This window comes from Ctenopharyngodon idella, chromosome 3 (assembly GCF_019924925.1).
Source record: "Ctenopharyngodon idella isolate HZGC_01 chromosome 3, HZGC01, whole genome shotgun sequence".
NCBI classification, from domain to species: domain Eukaryota; kingdom Metazoa; phylum Chordata; class Actinopteri; order Cypriniformes; family Xenocyprididae; genus Ctenopharyngodon; species Ctenopharyngodon idella.
Genome location: NC_067222.1, coordinates 2884179 through 2909380, shown reverse-complemented (window position 1 = coordinate 2909380; position 25202 = coordinate 2884179). Strand labels below are relative to the sequence as shown.

The 25202-nt window shown below is 37.2% G+C and overlaps 1 protein-coding gene across 5 annotated transcripts in view; it reads left to right on the top strand.

The window, feature by feature from the left end:
• Nucleotides 1-12352: 12352 nt before the first annotated feature.
• The window catches only part of plppr2a (phospholipid phosphatase related 2a), a 46432-nt gene continuing 33582 nt past the window's right edge, over nucleotides 12353-25202 (top strand). Inside the window, exons 1-3 of one of the 5 annotated variants that reach the window (XM_051888103.1) lie at nucleotides 12353-12684; nucleotides 13405-13435; nucleotides 19300-19421. In XM_051888103.1, coding sequence (XP_051744063.1) covers nucleotides 19353-19421 — 69 coding nt within the window. In that variant the 5' untranslated portion in view covers nucleotides 12353-12684; nucleotides 13405-13435; nucleotides 19300-19352. Of the gene's footprint in view, nucleotides 12685-13014; nucleotides 13222-13404; nucleotides 13436-19299; nucleotides 19422-25202 lie in introns of those variants that run through there. The other 4 variants (XM_051888102.1, XM_051888099.1, XM_051888105.1 and 1 more) reach the window with 4 other exon arrangements.

Here is a 25202-nt window from a genome sequence, read left to right as displayed (position 1 = left end):
AACCTTCATTTGCTCTCAGAGACCCAGCAGGTGTTTCAGCACAAACTGGCTTCTTATATTGTGGGTTTTCTAGTTTTCTTGTGTATGTGGGAAAGGATTGTGTGTCTGTGTGATACTCTGATATTCTTATACACATGAAAAAAAAAAAAAAAAAAACCTGGAACTAGTTACTGCTACCCAATGTTTATGTAATCTCAATGTTTATGTGCTTTTTTTTTTTTTTTTTTTTTTTTTTTGGAGTTTCTCAATCTCATCCAGTAAAACAACATTTGTTGTGCTTATTTGGAGTCAGTTACTGCTCATTTACTAGTTCAGACAGTAAGTTAACACATATATTTAGACTAATATTACAATTTACAAAATCACCATGTAGTGAATTAGCTCAAAGGGGAAATATTAATAATTATTCATAATTTATTATGAATATTAATTGATTAATTATGAATATTTGATTCAGTTAATCGCATTAACTTGATGTAGCTACATTAAAATTACAATCAATCAATCGGTTCATTCTGTGAACACTCAGTATTGATTATTAATTCATTCTAAGAGAAGAGTATTTCTTAGCATTTACAGCGCTTAGAGTTGGTAGCAAGATTTAAATCATTTAAGAGGCAATTTAATGCAGACAGTGAGTCAGAACCAAATATGTATTGTGCACAAGTGTGTTTTATTAACTAAATCACGAACACATAACTAAACTAACAAACCCATACATACACACAAGTCACACGTACATAGGAAATGAGAGAGTGGGAATGAAGCGATTAGAAAAGTCAATTAAACAAGCTGGAAGGACCATCAGTTTTCTCAGTAATAAAGGAAATTTGCTAACAAAGGTGGATCATGAATTAATACTAAATCGCTGTTTAGTGTTCAAATGTACGATACTTGCAAAATGCCTTTTGCTGTTGGGGAGCATCGGATCTGCAGGCTGAGGAGAAATCCTTGATGATTTGGTCCAAAGTTCTTCTGCGTTGGGTGAAGAAATATGAAACAACTTAAGCTGTTAATTTGACTCTTGTAGTAGGAAAGAGTTCTTTCTCTCTGGGTTAAGCACATGGTGGGGGCAGGTCGAGGCCTACAGGCCTTGCAGGCCCACAGGCAGAACCCCCACAGATGCAGTTTCAGTTGGATCAGCAAGAGAGGAGGAGCATTGTGCGCTGGCTTTTAACCTCTGGTGCTGGCCTCTCCCCCTCTGCGTCAGTGGGCCAATCATACTTGAGCTTCCAACAGGAACAGACTGTCCTCCAAAAAAAACGAGCCTATAGGTCATTTTTCAAGCACCTTATTACAACCTATATTTACGTTTTAAAGTCATGCGCTCTCTAGCTGGCGTAAAAATAATGACAGTGTCGTGTTACATCTGTCGTCATGAATTGACGTATGACTGTCGTTACCAATTAAAATGCGTGTTCATTTAAATGCAATGTGTGGACTCTTTACACCATTTGTCCTATTTCCATTTAGCAAAACTCATTTTTTTTTATTAACGACTACACCCACCCCACCCCTAAACTTACCCTTAGTGATTTATAGTGCATATACACTTTATGAGCACATGCGTTCCCTAGGATCGAACACACGATCGCATGATCACATGATTGCATATTGTTATATATTGCAATGATCTGCCAATTGAGCTATGCAAAACCCGAAATATGACGCAGATAAAAGGGAACAATGCATTAAAATGAAAGTGTCCTGTTGTCGATAGGGGCGCAACTTTAGCAAACGCTCCTATGGGTCATATTTCAAGGAAGTGACAAACGACCTATATCGGCGTATTGGTTGAAGAACATGTTTGAAAATTTACGCTGCTTTGTCTTGAGCAGATCGTGTGCATGTAACTGGATTGGTTACAGATGGAAAAGAAACTATTAAAGATTCTTGTAATACTGATATGTTGCACAGGTATCGACATATCATATACACGAGCATTTAAATCTTCAAAATACAAACTCATAGACACCAGACTCGGTATAGGTTAGTTTACATTAACAACTGGTTCTTATCATAAAATATGCATAAAACAAATATCCAAAAGACACTACACAAAACAGTCATAATCATAAACACAATGTCCTGGGATGCATGTTTATTTATAGATCAGTTCATCTATAATTTAATGTTTTGAGGGCTATGGGTCTCTTTGCCTCTGCTTTTCCACGTGGCCACATACTTCGAATGATTGTTTTTTGAGTCACTGATACTAGGATACAGATACCCAAATGTCGTTCCAACCAGCTCAGCATAGAGTTTGAACAATGCAACAATGCTGCAGATTTCCAGCATGCATCGCTGCATGGTCCTTTTACTCTTAGCTGGCTTTGTTTATGCTCCTGCTGTTGTTGTTAGTTGTTAGTTTTTTGGGTTTGTGTGTGTGTGTGTGTGTGTGTGTGTGTGTGTGTGTGTGTGTGTGTGTGTGTGTGTGTGTGTGTGTGTGATGTTCAGAGTTCATCTTTCTACATAATTATGTTTGTTGATTGTCACTTTTAATGAGGTTTATGAGGACCCTGTGTGTTGTCTTAAGAATGTATGATATTTATTTTTGATGTGCTTATGAAGACAAATGAAGGTTTCCCATGTTACTTGAAAAAGTTAAATAAGAGATAATGCAGACTGCACTGTGTTGCCTTTAAATATACACTATATTGCCAAAAGTTTCGACATATGGTCGGCCGTGGAAGCTGCTCGGCCATGGAAACCCATTCCATGAAGGCCACACGAATCTGAAGGCCACACGAAGTTTGGAGGTCTGTAGCTATTGACTCTGCAGAAATTTGGCGACTTCTGCGCACTGTGAGCCTTCAGCATGCGCTGACCCCGTTCTGTGATTTTATGTGGCCTACCACTTCGTGGCTGAGTTGCTGTTGTTCCCAATGGCTTCCACTTTATGATACCACCAACAGTTGACCGTGGAATATTTACTAGTGAGAAAATTTCACAAATGGACTTATTGCACAGGTGGCAACCTATCACGGTACCACGCTTGAATTCACTGAGCTCCTGAGAGCGACCCATTCTTTCACAAATGTTTGTAGAAGCAGTCTGCATGCCTAGGTACATGATTTTATATACCTGTGGCCATGGATGTGATTGGAACACCTGAATTCAATGATTTGGAGGGGTGTCCCAATACTTTTGGCAATATAGTGTGTATATATATATATATATATATATTATATATTCACTCAAAAAAAAAGAACTTTCACTGTTGTTAGTTTCACTCAAACCATCCTTGTTCACATTACTTAAAAACTCATGTAACTACATGAACTTAATTTAACTGAGTTGTTTCTACACTCACAATTGTTGGATATACTTAAAAAAGCAGTGTCAAGTGGGTTCCGCGCAAATATATTGAGTAATTTGTACAAATAAATTAGTTAAAAATAAATTCAGTATACTAAAAATGAGTATTGTCAGCTTTACTTATAAGTGTTTGTTCAGTCAACATTGCTGAGTGAAACGCACAAACTAATGTTGACAACTAACTGGGCAGTGGATCTGTATTTCCCAGCATGCTTTGCAAGAGACTGTATTAGGAGAGTAAATTTAGGGCTTAAAGTGTAATTTTTATGTGTTTTTTTATATGTTGGACATTAAGATAAGTTTCTGTAATGTTTTTGAATTTTGTGGTTACCCAGTATGCAGAAGAGTGGAGCCTGTGTTTAGGCTGTGAACACTCATATATGAATGTTTATAGGATGGAGTTCCTGCCCTCAATTAAATTAAGTTTGTTCAACGATTTATTTTTTTTTATTTTTTTTTTTGGAGTGCATAATAAATAGTAAATAGTTAATTTAATAAGGTAAATTAAGTCAATAAATGTGTTCACCTTACATAATAAACTTTTATAAATTTAACAAAAGGAATTTTGTCAGCCTTACTTGAATTTATATACTGTATATATATATATATATATAGATAGATAGATAGATAGATAGATAGATAGATAGATAAATAGATAGATAGATAGATATAGATATAGATATATTTTCCATATTTAATGGGGAGCAAATTATCTGAAATCTCCTGAGAATAAAATCTGAATAATGTCTTTTCCCAAAGTCTGCAGTATATATTTATTATATCTTTCTTTTCTTTGAAATAACTGGTGATTTGTGCACAACAAGAACAGGAACAATGACATTACAGTCAGTTGTTATTAATGTTGATTTTTAATTGAATGCTACAAATGCACTGCATCTCAAAACATCTCTATTTGTATTCCAGAAGTAAATTCATATTGGTTTAAAATGACATGAGGTTGAGTAAATGGTGACAGAATTTTCATTTTAGGGTGAATTGTTCCTTTAAGTGATGCAATAATTTGTAGGGAAGCACACTCTTTATGTTATTGTTGCGCAGAGCTGATTAGTCGTCCTCTGCTTGTGTGCTTTGCCCACAGAACACCTCCCTCTCTCCTCGACCTCTTTCATTTTCTGCTTTCATCTGCTCTCCTCACAGGAAAGCTGTATAGTCTCGCATTGTCTTTAAGCTCCAAACACAAAAGCAATCTGCTCAGCAACTGGCACATCACACGACACATGAGGCTTTCTTCTGATGAACACTAGCAATGTTTGATTGCATAACAAATTTTAAAATGTTTGTTTTTAAGAGTGTACTGGGGGTTTAAGGCACTATTCTCTGTAATAAACAATATATATGGTATTTGTTTGTTTTTATTCAGTATATGTTATTATCACATGTTATATTTTTTCTCACAGAGACCTATACTTAAATATACATAAGTAGACACATACATAAATAGACATACATAAATCCCGTAGCAGATCTAGGCAGGTGGAGCTGGGCAGGTGGAGGGGTTCAGAGGAACTCTGATAGCTTACAGCAAACACTCAACCAGACTATTTAAATGTTTAGCAAGCAATCTCATTGGCTGCAGGATCAGCATAAGCCAATCAGCTTGTGCCACGTGGTAATGATGTGATTGATTGCAGATTGCATGTAAAGGACCATCAGCCTGTGCCATCTAGAGTTTTATGACTGAACTAGATAGGCTACTTCTAACATCAGAAGGTACTGATGGGTCTCCCTGACTGTTTACCTCTATCAGTTTTAGTTGTTATAGAGTCTCTCAAATTCAGATGTAAAAGCAATCAGCCAACAGTCAAGTCTTCTATAAATGTCCTGGTTAGAGGTTGCAGGACTGCTGTAGATTGATGGCAGAGATGCTGATGTCTGCAGACGTTCTGACTAATGCTGATACAGCTATAGAGCTCTCAGCCATCATGACAGAGGGATCTTTCCAACTCTCATCTCATTTATATTCAGTGAAAGTGCAGATTTATAGAGTCCACTTATAGCTTCACCTTAGCATGAACTTTCACCTGATTACTGTATGTACATCACACTACAACATGCAGTTAACAGTGAAAAATGCAGTTAATAGTGTGAGCATGGCAATAGATATTCTTTATTATACTGCAGCTGTTTTTGTTTCTACTGTATATTTCAGTGAAAGCTTTAGCTGATAGCTGTCAGCATTTCGCTCCGGGTTTGATTCATGGATATGTCCGTGGAGGTTTATGTGTGTCTTTATGATCCATAGAGTCATTTGATGTGAGCAATAGGGCTATATGGCCAAAATGCATAAATAATAAACAAGCTCATACTCCAGAGCACCATTTTGTTCTTTTGTGTTCATATTTGCAACTGTTGGCTTGCAGTGCCCTACCATCAGTCATTCTGTCAAATTAATTCCCACTTCAGCACCTTCATCAGCCGTCCGTTTCCAGTGAGTAACCACAGATATATAAACCTGTCTTTAGCTTTAGTATAAGCTGGCTCTTTATGAATCTATGCCAAATAATGACATAAAATCATACGCCACTGTCACAGTGTATCTATATATTCCTCTTTGTTCCAAATGAGTGTGTACTAACTAGTGATAATGACTCATTATCTCCATAATTATTTCATGATTCCTATGGCACAATCCTCCAGTTTCTTGGTTCCTCTAAGTGGCTCCATCTTTCATATCCCGAGGGTTCTGCCTGTTTGCAGGAGATTTGCTCTGGCGTGACTCACAAACACTTTCTACTGTGGATTTCGACCATGCTGTATTCAGAGGAACCCAGAGAGCCCCAGGCCTTAAAATATGACATGCTTCCACATCACACAACTCACATCTGCTCCCTTCTGACCTCAAATGCATGAGCAAAAAAAAAAAAAAACATAATTCTGAAGAAACCTATTTTTCGGGGACAAGTTTTAGTTCAAAATGTCACAAAAAAACTTTTTATTTATTTATTGAATGATATTCAATGAATTCATTAGATGGTGTAATGTGGATGTTTCCTATCGGGGGATTGTAGGCATTATTTTAACTTTAATTTTCTTCTTTTTCAAATTTGCTATTATTTGCTGTTATTGAACGTTTAATATATCAAGCAAGCATTAATTGACTGCATTATTTAGAAAGCCATTGGTGATAACCAGTGTTGGGGGCAACGCATTACAAATAACTTAAGTTACGCAGTCGGATTATTTTTTTCAAGTAACTAGTAAAGTAACGCATTACTTTTAGATTTACAACAAAATATCTGAGTTACTTTTTCAAAAAAGTAACGCAAGTTACTTTGTTTTCCCATTAATATACTGACAACTCTCCTGTTGCCATGTTGAGATAGATCGGGAGCTGCACTTCCTTAAGCCTGAGGCTTATTCATTTCACTTTTGTTGTGAAAGGATCTTTACATTTGCCAAAAATAGAACTTTTTGTTTTGTATTTTTGTTAAAAATCAAACAAGCAAGCCCAGCCAATGTACAACAAAAAGTAATGCAAAAGTAACGCAATGCATTACTTTCCATAAAAAGTAACTACATAATAACTACATAACAAAAATCTTTTTCAGGGAGTAATGCTATATTGTGACGGATTACTTTTAAAAGTAACTTTCCCCAACACTGGTGATAACAGTAAAAACAATCAATCAAGTTCAAGTTCAATCAAGAGTGAATAAATAGCTATAGATGTTGCCTGGCAGAAAGAAAAGTTGTTTCGGACACTATGTACATAACTATGACGAAATGATGGATGATGAGGAATGAGGAAATTATTATTTTTTCTTTCGGAGTAATACAAACTGATTTAAGTAAATGCAGTGAATTTTGATTTCATGTTGACTTTAAAGTTATGATAATATTATTAGGAATGACATTGATTTTGATGGATGATTGTAAAATAATACTCTTCTCATTGTGTAATTATCTATTTAAAGTGAATATATTGCTGGGATGCTCACAGAGGCATTTTCAAGACGTGAAATGCATTAGTCCCACTATACATGCTCTCATACGTGAACATACATGCTCACACATTTGGTTTGCCTCTCATGCCTGAAATATTCATTCAGTGGCATGATGGGATATTTTGAAGCAGCCATGCATGCTGAGGCTAAAGGTGGACAGAGGAAGATCCCTGTATATTTTTAGTCAACGTGTCTCTTATGTCTGTCTCTCATAATGATGAAGATCATGTGGTATATGATTTAAATTATTGCTGGACTGTTCCAGACACAATCTGGATTCTCAATGAGCTGCCAGCTACTGCGACCACAGCGAAGAACTGTGCCAATGATTCTCATAAACAAACGTGTGTGTGTGTGTGTGTGTGTGTGTGTGTGTGTGTGTGCTTGAACTTAAATTTACTGTAAAAAACATTTAATTACTGATATGATGTTAATAAAATACTAAAATATGTTTTGTACTATTATAATGTACTGACAACCACCTTAGAAACAGAAAAACCCACATGATGAGTTAACGTTCATCGCAAGTTTATTTTCTGTAAATACAAATATATAGAGATATCACATAAATATAAAGTCCCACATGACACAGTAAACATTAATTTAACAACACAAGATGTAACAAAAAAACCCAAAAGTGCATATACTGATTTTAAAACTGTTATTTAACAACAAAAACATACATTTGAATTGTCACACAGGGAATTCTGGGAATGTCATTTTATGATTTTCCACTGTAATTACAGAAGTAGTATTACTTCTTTTTCACTTCCAAAAACTGTGAATTCAGCTGTATTTTACTGTAAAATTACACAAAATGTTCCTACAGCTTTTCATATAGGGAACTTACTATAGCATTTTTACAGATAGCAATTTACTTTTACTGTTAAAATTATACAGTATTATTTTTTACAGTGAGATTAAATGGAGAGTCTCTCTCCAGATTCTCCCTTTTTTCTAGTGACAAAAAAGCCTCCAGTTATCTCACTTCACATGTCATGATCATAGTCTCACATTGTCTTCAGATTTGCCCAGACACCAAAATTAAAATCTCAATCTGCAACATCTCGACAAAGACAATATTAAAATAAAACATAACTGGGACCTTTTGGATGTCTCCTGAGCTATGAAAGTATGATCTCGAGCAATAAGGTTTTATTCTCTTTTTTTTTTTTTTTTATTTATCATTTGTAAATATGAATTTGTCATAAATCTATTTTTTGTTAAAGAAACGAAATGTATTGTCTGATTAATATTACTGTCTCTGTTTGTATCAGGCGGTGAGGATGCTTTGAGACATTAATTGTGACGGCACCTCATACCAAATGAGTACAGATTCATGTGTCATGACAGAACATGTGAGAGGAAATGGTTAGTTTCTCCATCTGAATAATTTAGATCTTTAAATCTCCTGTGCTGTATTTATGATCAAGAACATGTCTTAAGAAAGTAAATAGGGTCAATTTTGTATTCATATTGTCTTTTTAAGTTGCTTAAGCAGAAATACATGTTCCTACATGTTGCAGAAAAAGAGAATAATCAAATATTATTAAGATGTTATTAAAGAACATATCAAAATATGAATTATAGTTCATATAGCCCATTAAATGCAACGGAAATAAGAAATATCGGCCTGTTAGGTTGCAATACAATGTGTAAGATATAAAAAAAACCTGCTCTATAAACACAGGAAGACATACTGCAGGGTTTTTTTCCCGCAATTTTAGCACAGTTGTGCTCTACCAGGAAAAAAGGCAGGAATGCAACCTGTCCTTTCTTCCTAGCTATGACCTCTTTTTTTAGTCATGAATTTTAATGAGGGAAGGCCGTTTATTTGCCTGTCGCATCAGTGTAATCTGTATCAGTCCTCCATCTGGTGCGCTGAATAACATGCATCATTTCCCGCGTGGCGGCAGGAAAGAAAGCCATTTTTCTAGGGAACTAGAGGTTCTACAACATCTTCTGAAACAGGCTCTAATGAAACATGATGTTCATTTACCCATTGTACATAACACTGTGGGGGAGATGGGTGGAAGAATGAGTTGCACCCGCTGATAGTGCCGTTTATTTGCATGAGATGTTTGCGTCGCTTTAGCACCTAATTCACTGAAGGAGTTATGCAAATCTAGTAACAGTGAAAATGTGCCCATAAAATCTGTGCTAAAGTTGCATGAAGCAATTCCCCATCTTGTGCCAAGTGAAACTGAGTTTCACCAAAATAATATAGTCACAGTTCAATGTAAGTCAATGGTATTTTTTGCACAAATCATAAGTCTGAGTGCTTAGCATGGATCTCCTCAACAAATTGCATAATTTTAATCTAGTCTGTAGAACAAATTTTGCAGAACGAGTTGCATGAAAAAATATAGTAGTTACTGTTGGTGGTTTGTTCAGATCTCTAACCCTATGAACAATAGTAATAATGATGCAGATGCATGCTTTTCCAAACAAACATCAATGATCAGAAACAGAACTGGTTCAATTTCTAGGTAACATTTATGTGCTGTAAACTATTACATTCATGCTTTTTAATACATTCATGATTTTGACCTTTTTGTTTTTGTTCGTCCTTCAATATAAAGCAGCTGTTTGCTTGTATAGCTTTCATGCAGAGCAGAAATATGAAGCATTTAAGGACTTTATAGATTTTTCTCTTCCTCCGAAACCCCCCTTATTGGAATGATCAAGTGTGAGCAGCAATGCCTGACTGAATGCAGGACTCAAGGGATTGATGTTAAGCAGAGCTGTCCAATAACACACACACAGAGACAGTCTAGAAGTAAAAGGTTAAGTCACATTTGCACCCAATGGACTGCTATAATGCACATAAATCACCCTTGAGACATGCAAGCTGCTTCAGTTTCAGATTCCATTTGCATTTGATCCAGTCAGTGATGTCTTTGTTATCTGCAGTTAACATTAAATGAATGTCTAGAACCATTTTAATTCAAACATAGCAAAGGTTTGGTACTTTAATCTCTAGATACTGTCAGTTTCTGAAAATATGTTAATGGTGCTTACCCATGAAAAACCCATTGCTACGGTGTTCTGGATGTTTGCTAGGGCATTGCTAGGTCCATCCTTAAGTCTCAATGATATTCTGGTCCTTCATACGTTTTATTGTCCACCAGATAAAAAATTGAAAGTTTGAGCCCTTAAAGGATTAGTTCACTTTCAAATAAAAATTTCCTGATAATTCCCACTGAGCAAGCGACGTCTGGACATCCAAAACAGGTTGATATCCCATCCGCCCTGTCCAGGCCATGATCTGAACGTCCATTTACAGCCAGAATTAGTCGATTAATGACACTGAGAAATGATGTCCAATCTGGCCACAATCTAAACGTCCACTGACAGCCAGAATATGTCGAAAACAGACGTCCATACTGGCTATAATCTAAACGTCTATTGACATCTAGAATTAGTTGACAAATGACGTAAATAAAGATGTCCAATCTGGCTACAATATAAACGTCCATTGACATCCACACTTAGTCGTAAATTTACTCACCCCTATGTCATACAAGATGTCCATGTCTTTCTTTCTTCGGTCGAAAAGAAATTAAGGTTTTTGAGGAAAACATTCCAGGATTATTCTCCATCAATGGTCTCCAAACGGTTGAAGGTCAAAATTACAGTTTCAGTGCAGCTTAAAAGGGCTTTAAACGATACCACACGAGGAATAAGGGTCTTATCTAGAGAAACGATTGGTCATTTTCTAAAAAAAAATTAAAATGTATATTCAAGTTACGTAACGAATGCGGCACCAGTTCCGTTTTTTCCGTAAGTTGAATAGGGAAGGTGTAGGACATACAGCGCAAGCTTTTTGAAGAATACAGAAGGCGGTCTGGCGGAAGCACTTGCGAGGCGATCATTTGTATATATAAAGCATATAATATAATAATTAATTTTGTAATTTTGACCCTCAACCAATAGAAGTCAACTATATGAAGAATAATCCTGCAATGTTTTCATCAAAAACCTTAATTTCTTTTCGACTGAAGAAAGAAAACGATATTTAAACAATGAGACTTACTGTGTTGAGCTAAATAACAATGATTAGTTTTCTGTCGATGAATGTATCCAAACAGTTGCTCACCTGTCTAATAAAACACATATTAAAGCATCTTTGGTGTTTAAATAGTTTTAACAAAAAAATAAATCCAGAGATCGAGTATAACGCGGGTATGATGTCATTGATAGGCGACACACGGACACGGTCCGTGTCCTGGTTAAAATTGCTTATTTTTCTGGATTTAAACATTCTTGGAAACCTTTGGGATAATGTAAGTACACAAATCAACAAAATCTATAACACTGTTCTAGCGGTTTTTGGATATTTTAATCCAAGAATCTTACATTTTGTGCCTTTAAATGAATGTTCACCCAAAAATGTCACTTTATATCATTCTAAATGCATTTACTTTTCTTTCCTCCGCATAACAAAATATATTTGAAAACAAAACAACATTGGACTTGCAGAAGAAGAAATGCTCAAAATATCATTTTTTGTGTTCCTTAGTAGAAAAAAAGTCATATATTTTGTAACGACATGAGTGTAAATGATGATAGAATTTTACTTTTTGAAGGAATGATAGAGTACCTTAAGCCACTTTTCACTACTTACAATAAATAACAGACCAAAAGTCAGTCATTTCTAATGAGAAGTTGCATAGAAAAGCCGTGGAGCTCTGACTCAGATCTTGATCCTAAACACCTGCTTGAGAATAAAAAAAAAAATCAGAGGTACAAATTGAATTGTTTAACACTGTAGCGTTTGGCAATCAATATCATCCACAATTATTGGCGGCCATTTGTCTTATATGGGCCATTGTTCATTCATTATACTGTATGCATTACTATCAACACTCCTTGACAGTAATACTGATGCATGCTATAGCAAACACCACTAATGAGTGTAATGAAACTGTTTGTTTTATATACTATAGAGACTAACATGCTTGACAAACTTTGACCTACTGCAGATCAGTTTGAATTTAACATTAACCTACATTCAGTACAACTCAGACTGTTACCTGAATCCTCAGAGAGAGAGGGAGAGAGAGGCACGAGCGTGAATACAAATCAGACTCCCTCCTAGACTCCCCGTCGCGCACACGCGCATTCTCTGCAGCCGCACTGGAGAGCTGCGGTTGAGGTGACGATTTAATCTCTCACGCCTCATTAAGGAGGATCCGCCTGTGCATGCGAGTGCGGTTTGCACACAGACCGTGAGCGCATCTGCATACGCTAATGTGAGGAAACGCTCCACGAGAAAAATCCCGTGTGGGTGGGAGAATAGAAGGAAGGACGAGGAGAGGAAAGCTGCACAGGAGTTCCATGGCAAACGCGCGTTATGGCCACTGCATAGGAATCCATCGCGACGGCTGCAGGGTGTGAAGTAAGTGTGGCTATCCATCTAATTGTGCATGCTTCTGGTCAGGGTTTCTTCCATTGTGTACGGTGCATGACTGTAATTTTACGGTGAGTGTGGCCGCTTTGGAGTGAGTCACCCTGGAAGGATGAGTTATGTTTCCTGCCCCATATCGCTGGAAATCAGAAGGACATGAAGAAGGAGGATGGGGGTGTGGTATTCCCCAAACGCTAGCTCCAATTACCCTGTATGGCAAAATCCCTTTAGGGTTTTACGCTCTTATTGCCTTCGCATACATCCCCCACCTTTAATAGCTTTAAATTGCGATGCTAGTGCCGGATGATGCATGAGGTGATTTGAAACGCGCATGTGTTTCGGTGACGGTCGAAACCCAGAGACACGTTCAAATCGATGATTGACAGTAGAGCGATAGACTTACACAGTGTAATCCAGGTGGTTACAACAGCACGCCAGCAAGAGGATTACGCTCTTGAGCATGTGTTTTATTATTGTTGGTTTGGATAAATGAAGGAACGCAGAGAAGAGGGTGAGACGAGAGACAGAGTAAGTCGTGTAGCATGTCTTATGCTTTTGATTTTCATTTGTACAGGATGCATTAAGGGATATTTGTTGATGGGATAGCTCACCCAAAAATGATAATTCTGTCATCATTTTCTCACCCTCATGTCGTTCATATTTAGTTTGGACCCCAACATCCTTCATAATATCTTCTTTTGTGTTCTGCAGAAGAAAGATATGCATATAGAGCAGCATGAAGGTAAGTAAATAATGATATTTTTGGGTGAACTACCAAGCATCACTGTTTGCATTGCTCCATTGAGTGGCATAATTCATCCTGCTTCATTTGTGCTATATAGACAAACATTTGTTAACAAGAGGTGTGCTATCACTTTTTCTAAGAAATAGGATTTATTTTCCTTGGTGGGATTTATGTTGTTGCCTTCTTAAATATCATAGAGACTCTTTTGAGGGATCTTCTGACTTGGGCTAGTAAGCAAACACTTAGCAACCACCCAAAACACACTTTAGCCACCAGCTAGCAGTCAAGTTTACCTTGTTCTGCAAAACTCTTGATTCACTTTTTCTGCAACCATGATTAAAGTCTTTTCTAACCTATTGTGAATGTCACCGATCAGGCATAACATTATGACCACCTTCCTAATATTGTGTTGGTCCCCCTTTTGCTGCCAAAACAGCCCTGACCCATCGAGGCATGGACTCCACTAGACCCCTGAAGGTTTGCTGTGGTATCTGGTACCAAGATGTTAGCAGCAGATACTTTAAGTCCTGTAAGTTGCGAGGTGGAGCCTCCATGGATCGGACTTGTTTGTTCAGCACATCCCACAGATGCTCGATTGGATTGAGATCTGGGGAATTTGGAGGCCAAGTCAACACCTCAAACTCGTTGTTGTGCTCCTCAAACCATTCCAAAACCATTTTTACTTTGTGGCAGGGCGCATTATCCTGATGAAAGAGGCCACCAGGGAATACCATTTCCATGAAAGGGTGTACATGGTCTGTAACAATGCTTGGGTAGGTGGTACGTGTCAAAGTAACATCCACATGGATGGCAGGACCCAAGGTTTCCCAGCAGAACACTGCCTCTGCCGGCTTGCCATGTGTTCCCCAGGTAAGCAACGCACACGCACCCGGCCATCCACATGATGCAAAAGAAAATGTGATTCATCAAACCAGGTCACCTTCTTCCATTGCTCCGTGGTCCAGTTCTGATGCTCACGTGCCCACTGTTGGCGCTTTCAGCAGTGCAGCCCCATACGCAACAAACTGTGATGCAATGTGTATTCTGACACCTTTCTATCAGAACCAGCATTAACTTCTTGAGCAATTTGAGCAGTGGCGCATCTGTTGGATCGGACCACATGGGCCAGCCTTCGCTTCCTTCATTGGACCACTTTTGATAGATACTGACCACTGCAGACCGGGAACACCCCACAAGAGCTGCAGTTTGTAGATGCTCTGATCCAGTCGTCTAGCCATCACAATTTGGTCCTTGTCAAACTCGCTCAAATCCTTACACTTGCCATATCAACTTTGAGGACAAAATGTTCACATGCTGCCAAATATATCCCACCCACTAACAGCTGCCATGATGAAGAGATAATCAATCAGTGTTATTCACTTCACCTGTCAGTGCTCATAATGTTATGCCTGATCAGTGTATATTTGAGTGAAACAGCTTCTCGAACAAGAAAAACTGTAGTGCGGGACTTGAATTTGTCCATGAGGAATCGATTGGGTGGTTGTGGTTTCATTTAATTTTAGTCGGTATTTTTATTATGGCATTAATTTATTTTAGTCAAATGTACTAAACATTTGTTTTACCAAACCATGTCTGTCTTGTTTTTTGTGCATTGTAAATGCCAGTTTGTATTGGTGAAGACAGCTAATGCTCTATTATAGGATTAGTTACAAAGCTAAAGACCTTGAGGAGAGTGTTTTGTTTTACTTTTCACCACCCTTTAATAACAATCATTCTGAACGCTAATGTAATATAAAAACTGGTACAGACTGTCTATATTTTCATACATGAACCATAATGGAAAGTCAGGGCAAGCTTTGCGTTGTAATGGAGTTGGTCTGCTCTGGGAGCCCACAACCACTTGACTGTACTAATTGAAGCTCAAGTGTTCTCTGAGGATATACTGTAGCAGCCTAGCCTCGATTTGTGGTAATCCAGCAACCCTCCATCTCTAGAAAAGCCCTCCTTTTTGAAGTGGCTCTTTCAGTATAATTTATTATTTTAGTCATTGCCCTTGTGTTTGTTTGTCAGCTTGGCTCTGTAGATTGTATGATACACATGAGTTAGTCATACAGAGCCAGACTTTCAACTATCAACAAAGTCTGGCCAACTTTGCAGCTTATTCTGACCAAAACCTGCTCATTTAGTGCCATCTGAACACAATCATATAGTATGCATGGGGAAAATGGCACCTTATCTGGCCAAATAAAGGAACTTCAGTCTTTACAAATACGCATTTTACATTTTTTAAAACTTTGTTTAAATTGAACCCCTTTTTTGTCATGTCATATTAAAAAAAATCATTATAATGAGTATAATTGGTTACTGTTTGTTTTGAACTCTTTATGCTTCAGAGACTGTTATTTCTTTTCCCATCTTTTAGAGATTCCGTCTGTTCTGGATATTGTATTGTGTTTTGCACATGTTAAGGCAAACGCACGGTCACATTGTGACTTTACAGATTCTCACTAGTTCAAGTTAACCTGTGCATTCACTTCATTGTCTGTGCAAAAGTAAGTTGTGGTAGTTGTAAGTTAAATTGGCCAAGTTGAACTGGAATGACAGGAAGAGGAATTTGCTGAATTGCACTTCAAAGAAATTCAATACAGGGATATATATACTGTAGGTATTTTACCATAAAAAAAAAAAAAAAAAAAGTTAACTAACCTGCTAGAAAATTGTTCATTGTATAAAATTGGTACCATGTAAGTAGGGCTGCAACAACTAATCGATAAATATATCGATAATAATCGATAATGAAAATCGTCTACAACATCATTATCGATTAGTCGCGTCTGACCACCGTGCACGGAAAACTTCCGCCAGTTGCGTCAAATTACAGCATTTCTATGGACAAAATGCATCTAAAATAGTGAAGGAAACAGAATGAGCTGCTGCTGGAAAGGTACATGACCCGAGGTGCCCAAAACATGAGAATTCTTTATTTTAAGCTTCAATAAGCTAATGCATTAGCGTAATATTTAACATGGCTTACCCTGTCAGGCGCTCTGACAGATGTGTGTGCTGTTTAATGTGTGTATATGTATATCAGCGCAAAACTTTCATTTTACGGTTATATCCTTATCTTTAAGTGTTACAAATTAATGCGAGTATTTCCATTTTGCATGAAGACTCGTCTGACAGTCTGCTTTAAACGTTTAAACGTTTAAACCGAATGAGCGCCGGCGCGCACATGTGCGTCAAACAGAACAGACGGGATTCCTTTGAGAGGGAGACAATTAATAGGCATATTCAGCGCAAAAATATTAATTTTGCTGAAATATCTGTTGGAGGTTAAATTTAGGTTTAAAAGTCAACATGTAATTCAAGTATTTTATGAGAGTGGTAATTGTAAGGGGATGACTGCATGTAATTCAATAGGTAAATGTAAGACATTTCTTACATTTACAGGATAAAGAAATGACAGTAACAGGTTACTGTGTCCAGAGTGAATGTGTGTGTTCCTGCAGATTCAGAACATTCCTCTTACCTTTTAAAACTGAGTTTTTGTTTTTCTTTATTATTTCTTTATTCAGTTGGCACGTTTGTTTGAAGGACAGCTTTGGGCAAGATGTGGAATAGTGTGTTTTGTCAATAAAATAAAATTGGTCTTTTTATCCAATTAATCAAAGAAATAATCAGCCAACTAATCGATTATCAAAATAATCATTAGTTGCAGCCCTACCTGTAAGCTTGACTTTGTTTCCTGGCGAACTGATAAAATAAAACTCAAATGAACAAGAGCAGTAAGATTCTAGCCTACAATTTTGATTACGATCTTGCAATTTTTGTGTGTAAAACGCAACAGACGGTCCGTAATGAGAGCATGGCTGGTCTGTAGGCGTGCCGTCTGAGACTAAACATGAGTGGACCATATGCTCTTCCAGACACTTTACCTACATCATTTTTTAAAGCTTGAATCATCTACATAATTATCAAAGCACGTTAACAAAAGCGAGACTGCACAAAAGCAAGTTAAAGCACCATCAAAAGTGAGTGAGTAAGAGAGACCCAATTTGTTCTTAAACCTTCTTCCAGGTTGGCCAGTTTGCTTGTTTACAATTATATTTGAATGAATTTACCGCTGGAGTCTTACATTAGAGCATGTCTCTCTCATGGATCATGCATTTTAGCTTTCTTTTTCCTCAAAGATGTTAAAACGACACATGGGCCGACTTTTTAGAAAACCTTCCAGTGTTGCCCCGCAACGAGGAAAGGTTTAAAAAAAAATGCTGGGGTCTGCCGCTCCTTTTTTTTACATTACCTGAGGACTCGCACACTGACAGATGTAAAATGTTGACCGCTCCACCGCTGTGAGCTTAAGGCACACTAAAAGCGGAGGCATGTACTAGATGCTTTCTGTCGTTGGGCTTTAGTGCCTGGCTTCATGTGATATTCATTTCCCTGTCCTGAACTCAGAGGCTTACGGTGTGATGTTGAACAGACCTACTGACAAAATGCTGCTCGGTGGTTCACAGATGAATGAAAGTCCAGTCCTAGAGAGCTCTTGGTAGGTTTAGACCAGCTGTTTGTAAGTTAATCCTAAAGTAAAACTACTAATTAGATTGTAACCTGCTAAAAACGGTTGCACCATTTGTTCTTAACACAATAGTTAATCTTGTAGGTCATAAGCTCTCTGTGAAGTAATGAGTAGTCACTTAATATGACATCTACCTTAATTGATCCAAAAAGATCTAGTTTGTAAACAGCAAGTCTTGTAGTATTTCAGTTTACCATTTATATTTAAAACCTTTTTTTGGGGTCATGTAACTGTCAGTGGTAATAAAATAATTTTCTATAAAGTATTTACAAGAACAGGAAATACAATAAATAAATAATCATGAAACACAATAGCATATATTTTCCATTGCAGGTTTGGGGAATGCTTTGTTTCGGAGATCAGCCACTAACAATTCATGTAATGCCCATGATTGTTGGTGTGTATATATACACACATTATGGTGCTGATTAATTCATATAATTGATCGCAAATTAATTGCACATCAAATTTGGCTAAGAAATTACCCCTAAAAGATCATTTAATGTCATTATTGTGTTAAATGAGAAAAGCATCAAATAGACATTACAAAAAGTAGCTTTAGAAAGTTTTTTTTTATTATTATTTTTATTTAACATAGACTTCATTACGCATAAACTTTTAGGCTGCAACAGCCATGATTTTTCGTTTTCAGAAGTTGCATCTGAATTGGCATTTATTTAGAGACCAAAACAGTTTGGTTACCAACATTCTTCAAAATATCTTCTTTTATGTTCCACAAAAGAAAGACATACAGGTCGTACAGATTTTAAACGACATAGGGTGAACTATCCCCAAAATATTACTTTTTTTTTTTTTTTTTTTCAATGAAATGATACTCTAAATAAGGAAATAAAACTGCCAGTAGGTGGCGGTAAATGTCTAAATGAGTAAGAGTCATTCATTCATTCGATTTGTTTGCTCTTTTTATAAATAAGCCATTAAATCATCGGTTCACTAGAACATCAGGTTCATTCAGAAACAAAACACCTCTGTGTGTTGCTCTGAGACGGACAAGAGTTGCTTAACTATATCCTATGATATAAATATGAGACAACAACTCATACAGGGGCATTTTTGTCCTGATATCTTGAAATTTAGGGGCATTCTATAGGCTCCATCCAGCAGTCAGTTGTTGCCCTGCTTCATGTTCATCACCAATCAACTGTTTGAAATATAATATTTAGTTTATGGGTTATGTTTTAAGGTAGTCATGCAAGAGATGTGCTTCAGATGTGCCAGGACAAATAAGTTATTGTAATTTAGTTTTCTAGCACCTGACCTGTTCTTTCTTTCTTTCTTTCTTTCTCTTTCATGTGAGAAGACTAAAGTGGGAAAGCGCGAGGAGGAACAGAGCAGAAAGAAGAGGGATCTACAATGGCAGCAGAAGAGAAGCCTGCTGTGAAGAGCAGTAGCTCCATTTTACCATGTTTCTTATTTGTGGAGGTGAGTTATCCTATCAACATAACCCTGACCCAAGTCCGTAAGCATGTTTCGAACATTGGTGGTGTTTTTTTTTTTTATTAAAAGGAATTAACTCATTAAAAGGGATTTAAGGGAATAGCAAAAAACAAATAAGAATGGTAAAGGACCTGGCCACACGGAGACGAGTTTAGCTGTATACGCAAAAATTTTGTATCGTATAGGCGTTTCGTCCAGACGGATCCAGCGTTTTCAAAAGGTGAAACCACTATTTTTGGAAACCGGGTCCCAGGGTGGATAAATCTGAAAATGACACCCTTGCGTTTTCGTGTGGACAGCCAATACGTATATTTTGTGAAACGATGATATCATCACCCCACGTGTCGACCCTAGTCAGACAGCGCTAACAGCACAAAACAGCAACAACAACAACAGCGGACTACATGTTTGTGTTCTTGCCGCAGAAACTACAGAGCCTATTAGCTTGACTAAAGTAAAGCTTTATTTCTAAGCTTTACTAAAGTTTGTATACAGCGCGCAAGGTTTATGTACATGCTCCAAGTCTTCTTCTCTGTTTTAAGTGTATCCCTGTGGCAGAATTACAGTGCCACATACTGATCTGGCATGTATACTACATATACGGTTTCAGTGGTTTTGTTTGTACGCAGATATTTCTTGAGACAAGGAAAAAAAAGATCGGATAGGGAAAGCTCTGGCTTCGTGTGGATGTAGCTGTAGTTAGTTTATTAGGTAATCAATTTAAACTATTAGCAAATAATATATTTTTTTAAATATATTCACTCTTATTTGTTTGTCTAATATGTTAAACAAAAACGCAAAACGTTTCTTGTCTCGTCACATTCAGTTGTGAATTACATGAATAATTTAATATTAATCAAATAGAATGCTTTCAATTCAAAGCGGCGAAATTTCATAAAAATTTTGAGTAGTTTTCATCACTGGATATTACTGTTGATCGCTGAATATTTCAATCATCAAACATTAAACGTTTAGCTACTTACTTGCCACATACTCTTTCACTGCTAAAGCATCGCATTAGAATTTGCACCCATCTTCTGTGAACAGTAAGCCCCGCCTCCTTTGATTTGATTGGCCAGCTCACTCATTCTGCAGTGATAAGCGCTGAGGCAGACCAGCCTAAAAATGTAACTTTTAAATTAAGCTTTAAATTGTCTTAACCACAAATTATTGGTCAGGAAATTAGCAAAATTTAAGCGAATACTACTTAAAAAGCCATTGCTGTTTTAGAAAACATCAAAGACGGAATGAAGTTTTTGGTAGAATATGTGAAGTTGTGTGTGGAGTGATGAATCACAATGAAACACGAGTCGCATGGTCATGTTCCAAAAACTGGTGAGAAATATAGTTCTAAACATCCAGTTTTTTCATTCTTTGTTTCTTGAAGGATGGAAAGATAATGGACCGAATTGTTTTTGTTTGTTATTGTGTGTGAGCGCGTGAACTAATGTTGGTGTGCATCACAAACAACTCACGACACTTGCCTCCGCTGTTGTTACTATGGATACCAATCAGCTGGATCTGGATCCCGTCTCCGTGCTATCATTTTTAGATTCTCTCTCCCACACGTGTAAATCTTCTCTTTGCTGCTGCCTTCTGCTTTCTTCCAGTAATTCGCCCGCACATGCATTCACAGACAGATCTAGTGTGCTCTTGCAGAATGCATATATGATTATTTGATAAGCCACATTGATTTTTTTTTTCATGTAGCACATTCAACTACTGCTATGACTCACTTTAGCGAGGCGAAGCAAAAAGCATGAAAGCTGGGAATGTGAAAGAAACATCATAACAGGCAGTTATGCAACTTAATTGAAGGGCAAATCGAAGGTCTGGGCCTTTCAATGCTTCACTTAAGATTCACTTACAGATTTTCAATGAAAAATCTGTGTAAATTTACTTTTTTTTTTTTTTTCCCGAAACACAAAGGGGAAATTTTGAAGAATGTTCTCACTGCAGTGAGCTCTATCTATTACCATTTCAGTCGTATACGATTTTATGGCCAGACCTTCTATGGTGATTCTATGGCCATCTCTTGCCATACGCGATTTTGATTTTTATAGGGTAGGTTACCAGGTCTTTCCCCAACTCTCACCATTACATGGCTTAGGGCTCACACATACACACACATTCAAACCTATGGCTAATTTAGCACATCTTGTTTACCTAAACTGCATGTTTTTAGATTGTGAGGGAAACCCATGCAGACACAGAGAGAACATGCAAACACAGAAAGGTCTCCCAGCTCAGCTGGGACTTGCAACCGGGGACCTTCTTGAACAAAAAGTTTTGGGCACTTGTGATCCATTTACAGCACCTGCCGCACCATTTCAATCACTAAAAACAGCGAGACATTAACGTGAAAAACACTCAAAGTGCCTTAAAGGCACAATATGTAATATTGAGGTAGAGGTCGCTTATTCAAAACAAAGGCGTACCTTGATGCTGTCTACAGCGGGTGGAAAAGAATCCAACAGGACTATTAAAGATTTATTAACATTACTGTAGTAAGAAGCAGGGTTTTGGAGCGGAACAAGGCATTTGCTAATGATAGACGAGCACGACGCATATCTCGACAGCAGTGGAGCTTTTATTATGCCGCAGTCGCCGCTTCCGCTTCTTCCGGTCATGAGTATGTGGGGTAACGCAGCGCTGTTTTATCATATTACTTACTTTTGTGTGTTGAAAGTTGTTATAATGCTACTCTGCGTTTGCTCGGCGGCTGCTATGAGACACTTGTTACACACTGCAGTAAGTTAGATCAATATTAGTCATGGTAAAACATGGTACTCGCGGTAAATCAAGAAAACAAGATTTAAACAATAAGACTTACTGTGTTGAGCTGTATAACATGATTAGTTTTCTGTCGATGAATGTATCCAAACAGTTGCTCACCTGTCTAATAAAACACATAATATATTAAAGCGTCTTTGGTGTTTCCATGGTTTCTACAAAATAAAAAACGAAATCGAGTATAACGCGGGTATGATGTCATTGATAGGCGACACACGGACACGGTCCGTATCCTGGTTAAAATTGCTTATTTCTCTGGATTTAAACATTCTTTGAAACATTTGGGATAATGTAAGTACACAAGTCAACAAATTATATAACATTGTTCTAGTGGTTTTGGGATATTTTAATCCTAAAATCTTACATATTGTGCCTTTAATGCACTAAAAGAGTGATATTAAAAGATCAAATTCAGTATACATCTTATTTATGATTCACAGGTGAGCAGATGAGCCCAGAATGTGAACGTGATGTGCTGAATGGTTCAGGGTTTTCTTTATAATGGTTTTCTATGGAAAAACTCTTAACAAGAAACTGCGTGTTTTTGTTTATATTCTGGCTTCATCTGCTTGCCTGTACATAGTATGCATCATTAATAAGGTGCATACTGAATTTGGTCTTTTAAAGGGGTCATATAATGCCACTTTTACAAGATGTAAATTAAGTCTCTGATGTCCCCAGAGTGTGTATGTGAAGTTTTAGCTCAAAATACTACATAGATCATTATTTATAGCATGATAAATTTGTCACTTTTTGAGGGTGAGCAAAAACGCTCCATTTTTGTGTGTCCCTTTAAATGCAAATGAGCTGCTGCTCTCAAGAAGAGGGCGGAGTTTCAGGAGCTCATGTTAGCAGTGCCGATTACCTCACGAAGACTCACTGAAAATATCAGAAACTGTTCAGCCTTTTATGTTCAAACCGGAGTCGGACAATGATGGAGAGACTCAAGAAGAAGTAATAACATTTTGAATGCAACAGGACGTTTCTGAACGGTTAGTTGATGAATTTGTGTAGGTGATGTGGGATACGTTAAAGTCATTGATTAGCATATTCTGTCATGATAATCTATAAATCGCTCGTGCAGGAACTGTTGTAAGATCCTACAGAGCCAGAGAATATATGCTGCATGAAGACATAACAGGTATAGTTTAAGTTTAGTTTAATTACGGTTATAACTTGTCATGTTGTCATCTTGCTTTTATGACATGCTGTTCTGTAATGCAGTAACATGACCTCACCCATTTGTTGCATGTCCTCGGGGGCAGGGTTTATGTAAATTTTAGGGTTAGTGATATCACCAACCCAGGAAGAAGCTCGTTGTAGTCCCTACCATCCGTTTGTTGTAGTCCTTGAACAGAGAATTCTTTAAAAGAAAATATCTCGCTTTGCTTTGAACTTTCAGCGCTGTAACTTTGCAGATGTTGTTTATGCTCTAACAGCAACATTACACACTAACTAAAGTTAAAAAAGTAAAATCATAATCAACCACCCCTTCAATATCACTGTCTTACTACATTAGTACTTAGTAAAAACCTGGTAGAAATAACTGGGGGACAGTGGAGGAACGTCTTGTTTTGCCCTCCAGGTGGGCATTCCTAAAAGGGAATGACGTCAGTTAAAAACTATGAATACACTATTAAAAATAAAGGTTCTTTATTGGCATCCTTCAATATACATGGAAACTTTCCATTCCATAAAATGTGCTTTATAGTGGAAAAAAAAAGGTTCTTTAGATTTTTAAAGTCTAAAATCTTCTGTTAAAGCTCTGCCCTCTTCTGGAAAGGGGAGCAGCAGTAGCAGCAGCAGCTGATTTGCATTTAAAGAGACACATACAAAAATGGCGTGTTTTTGCTAGCACCCAAATGGGGCAAATTTGATAAGATATAATAAAATATATGTGGGGTATTTTGAGCTGAAACACCAGAGACTTAATAGAAAAGAGAACTGAAAGGTTCTTTGGGACCCAAATTGGTTCTTTTATGGCATCGCTGCGAAAAAAAAAACGAAAGAAAAAAAAGCCTTTTGGAACCTTTATTTTTAAGAGTGTATATGCAAAAGAAAAATACATCTCTATCTTTTTTATAATCGGTGGACCTGAGCTGCTCGACTATCTGCTCGACTATAGTCTCTCTGGCTCCTTTTGATAGCAGTGTAGAGATCTAGAAAGGCACAGAAAAATGAAAGAAATGAAAATTGATTTTTTCAAACGAGTTTGACACTTGAACTGGCAGGTCACTGATGAGCATTGTGAGAGCTGAGCAGTTTGACTCAGTAGGAGGATAAAAGACAAACAGTGGGAAGGCAGAGGAACAGTGTTGCTCTTGACAGATGAAAGAGTAGTTACAGAAGACTTGTAGAAAGGGAGGACATGAAGGGAGGAAGAGCAGCACATCTTGAATTTTGTGCTCCACAGCAGGATAATGTGTGTTTACAGCTGAGACATGCACAAACACAGACTAATAGCAGACTGATCTTGCATCTACAGCTGTAGTCTTTTAACAAGCTGTTAACTGTGAGGCAACAACAAACATATTAAAACATCATTCATTTTGTGCAGTGAATATTTTGAGCGCCACTTGCCACAATATTAACTGAATTAATATCGAATTCTAAATTCTTATTTGAATAGCTAAAAAGTGCCCAACATGAGCAGACTTTTTTTTCCTTTTTTTTTTTCTTTTTTTGTCATTGTTGCCTGCCACAAAAATCTTAGATCTTATTGTAGCATCCATCCACCCATCTATCCTCACACAGTACAAGAATGTGGTGCATGCTGTCCTTTGGTGCTGTTTAGTTCTGCTCATCAGACAGAATAAAAGCCCTTAATGAGCTATGAATAAGACGAGAGAGAGCTGTCACTCAAACTGCTAGACAGTCTTCAATGTCTGTCAGCTTGAGAATGCTGTTGAACACGAAGAACTCTATAAATACACTGAAAGAGAAGTCTGATTTCAAGCCTAATTAGAACTGAGA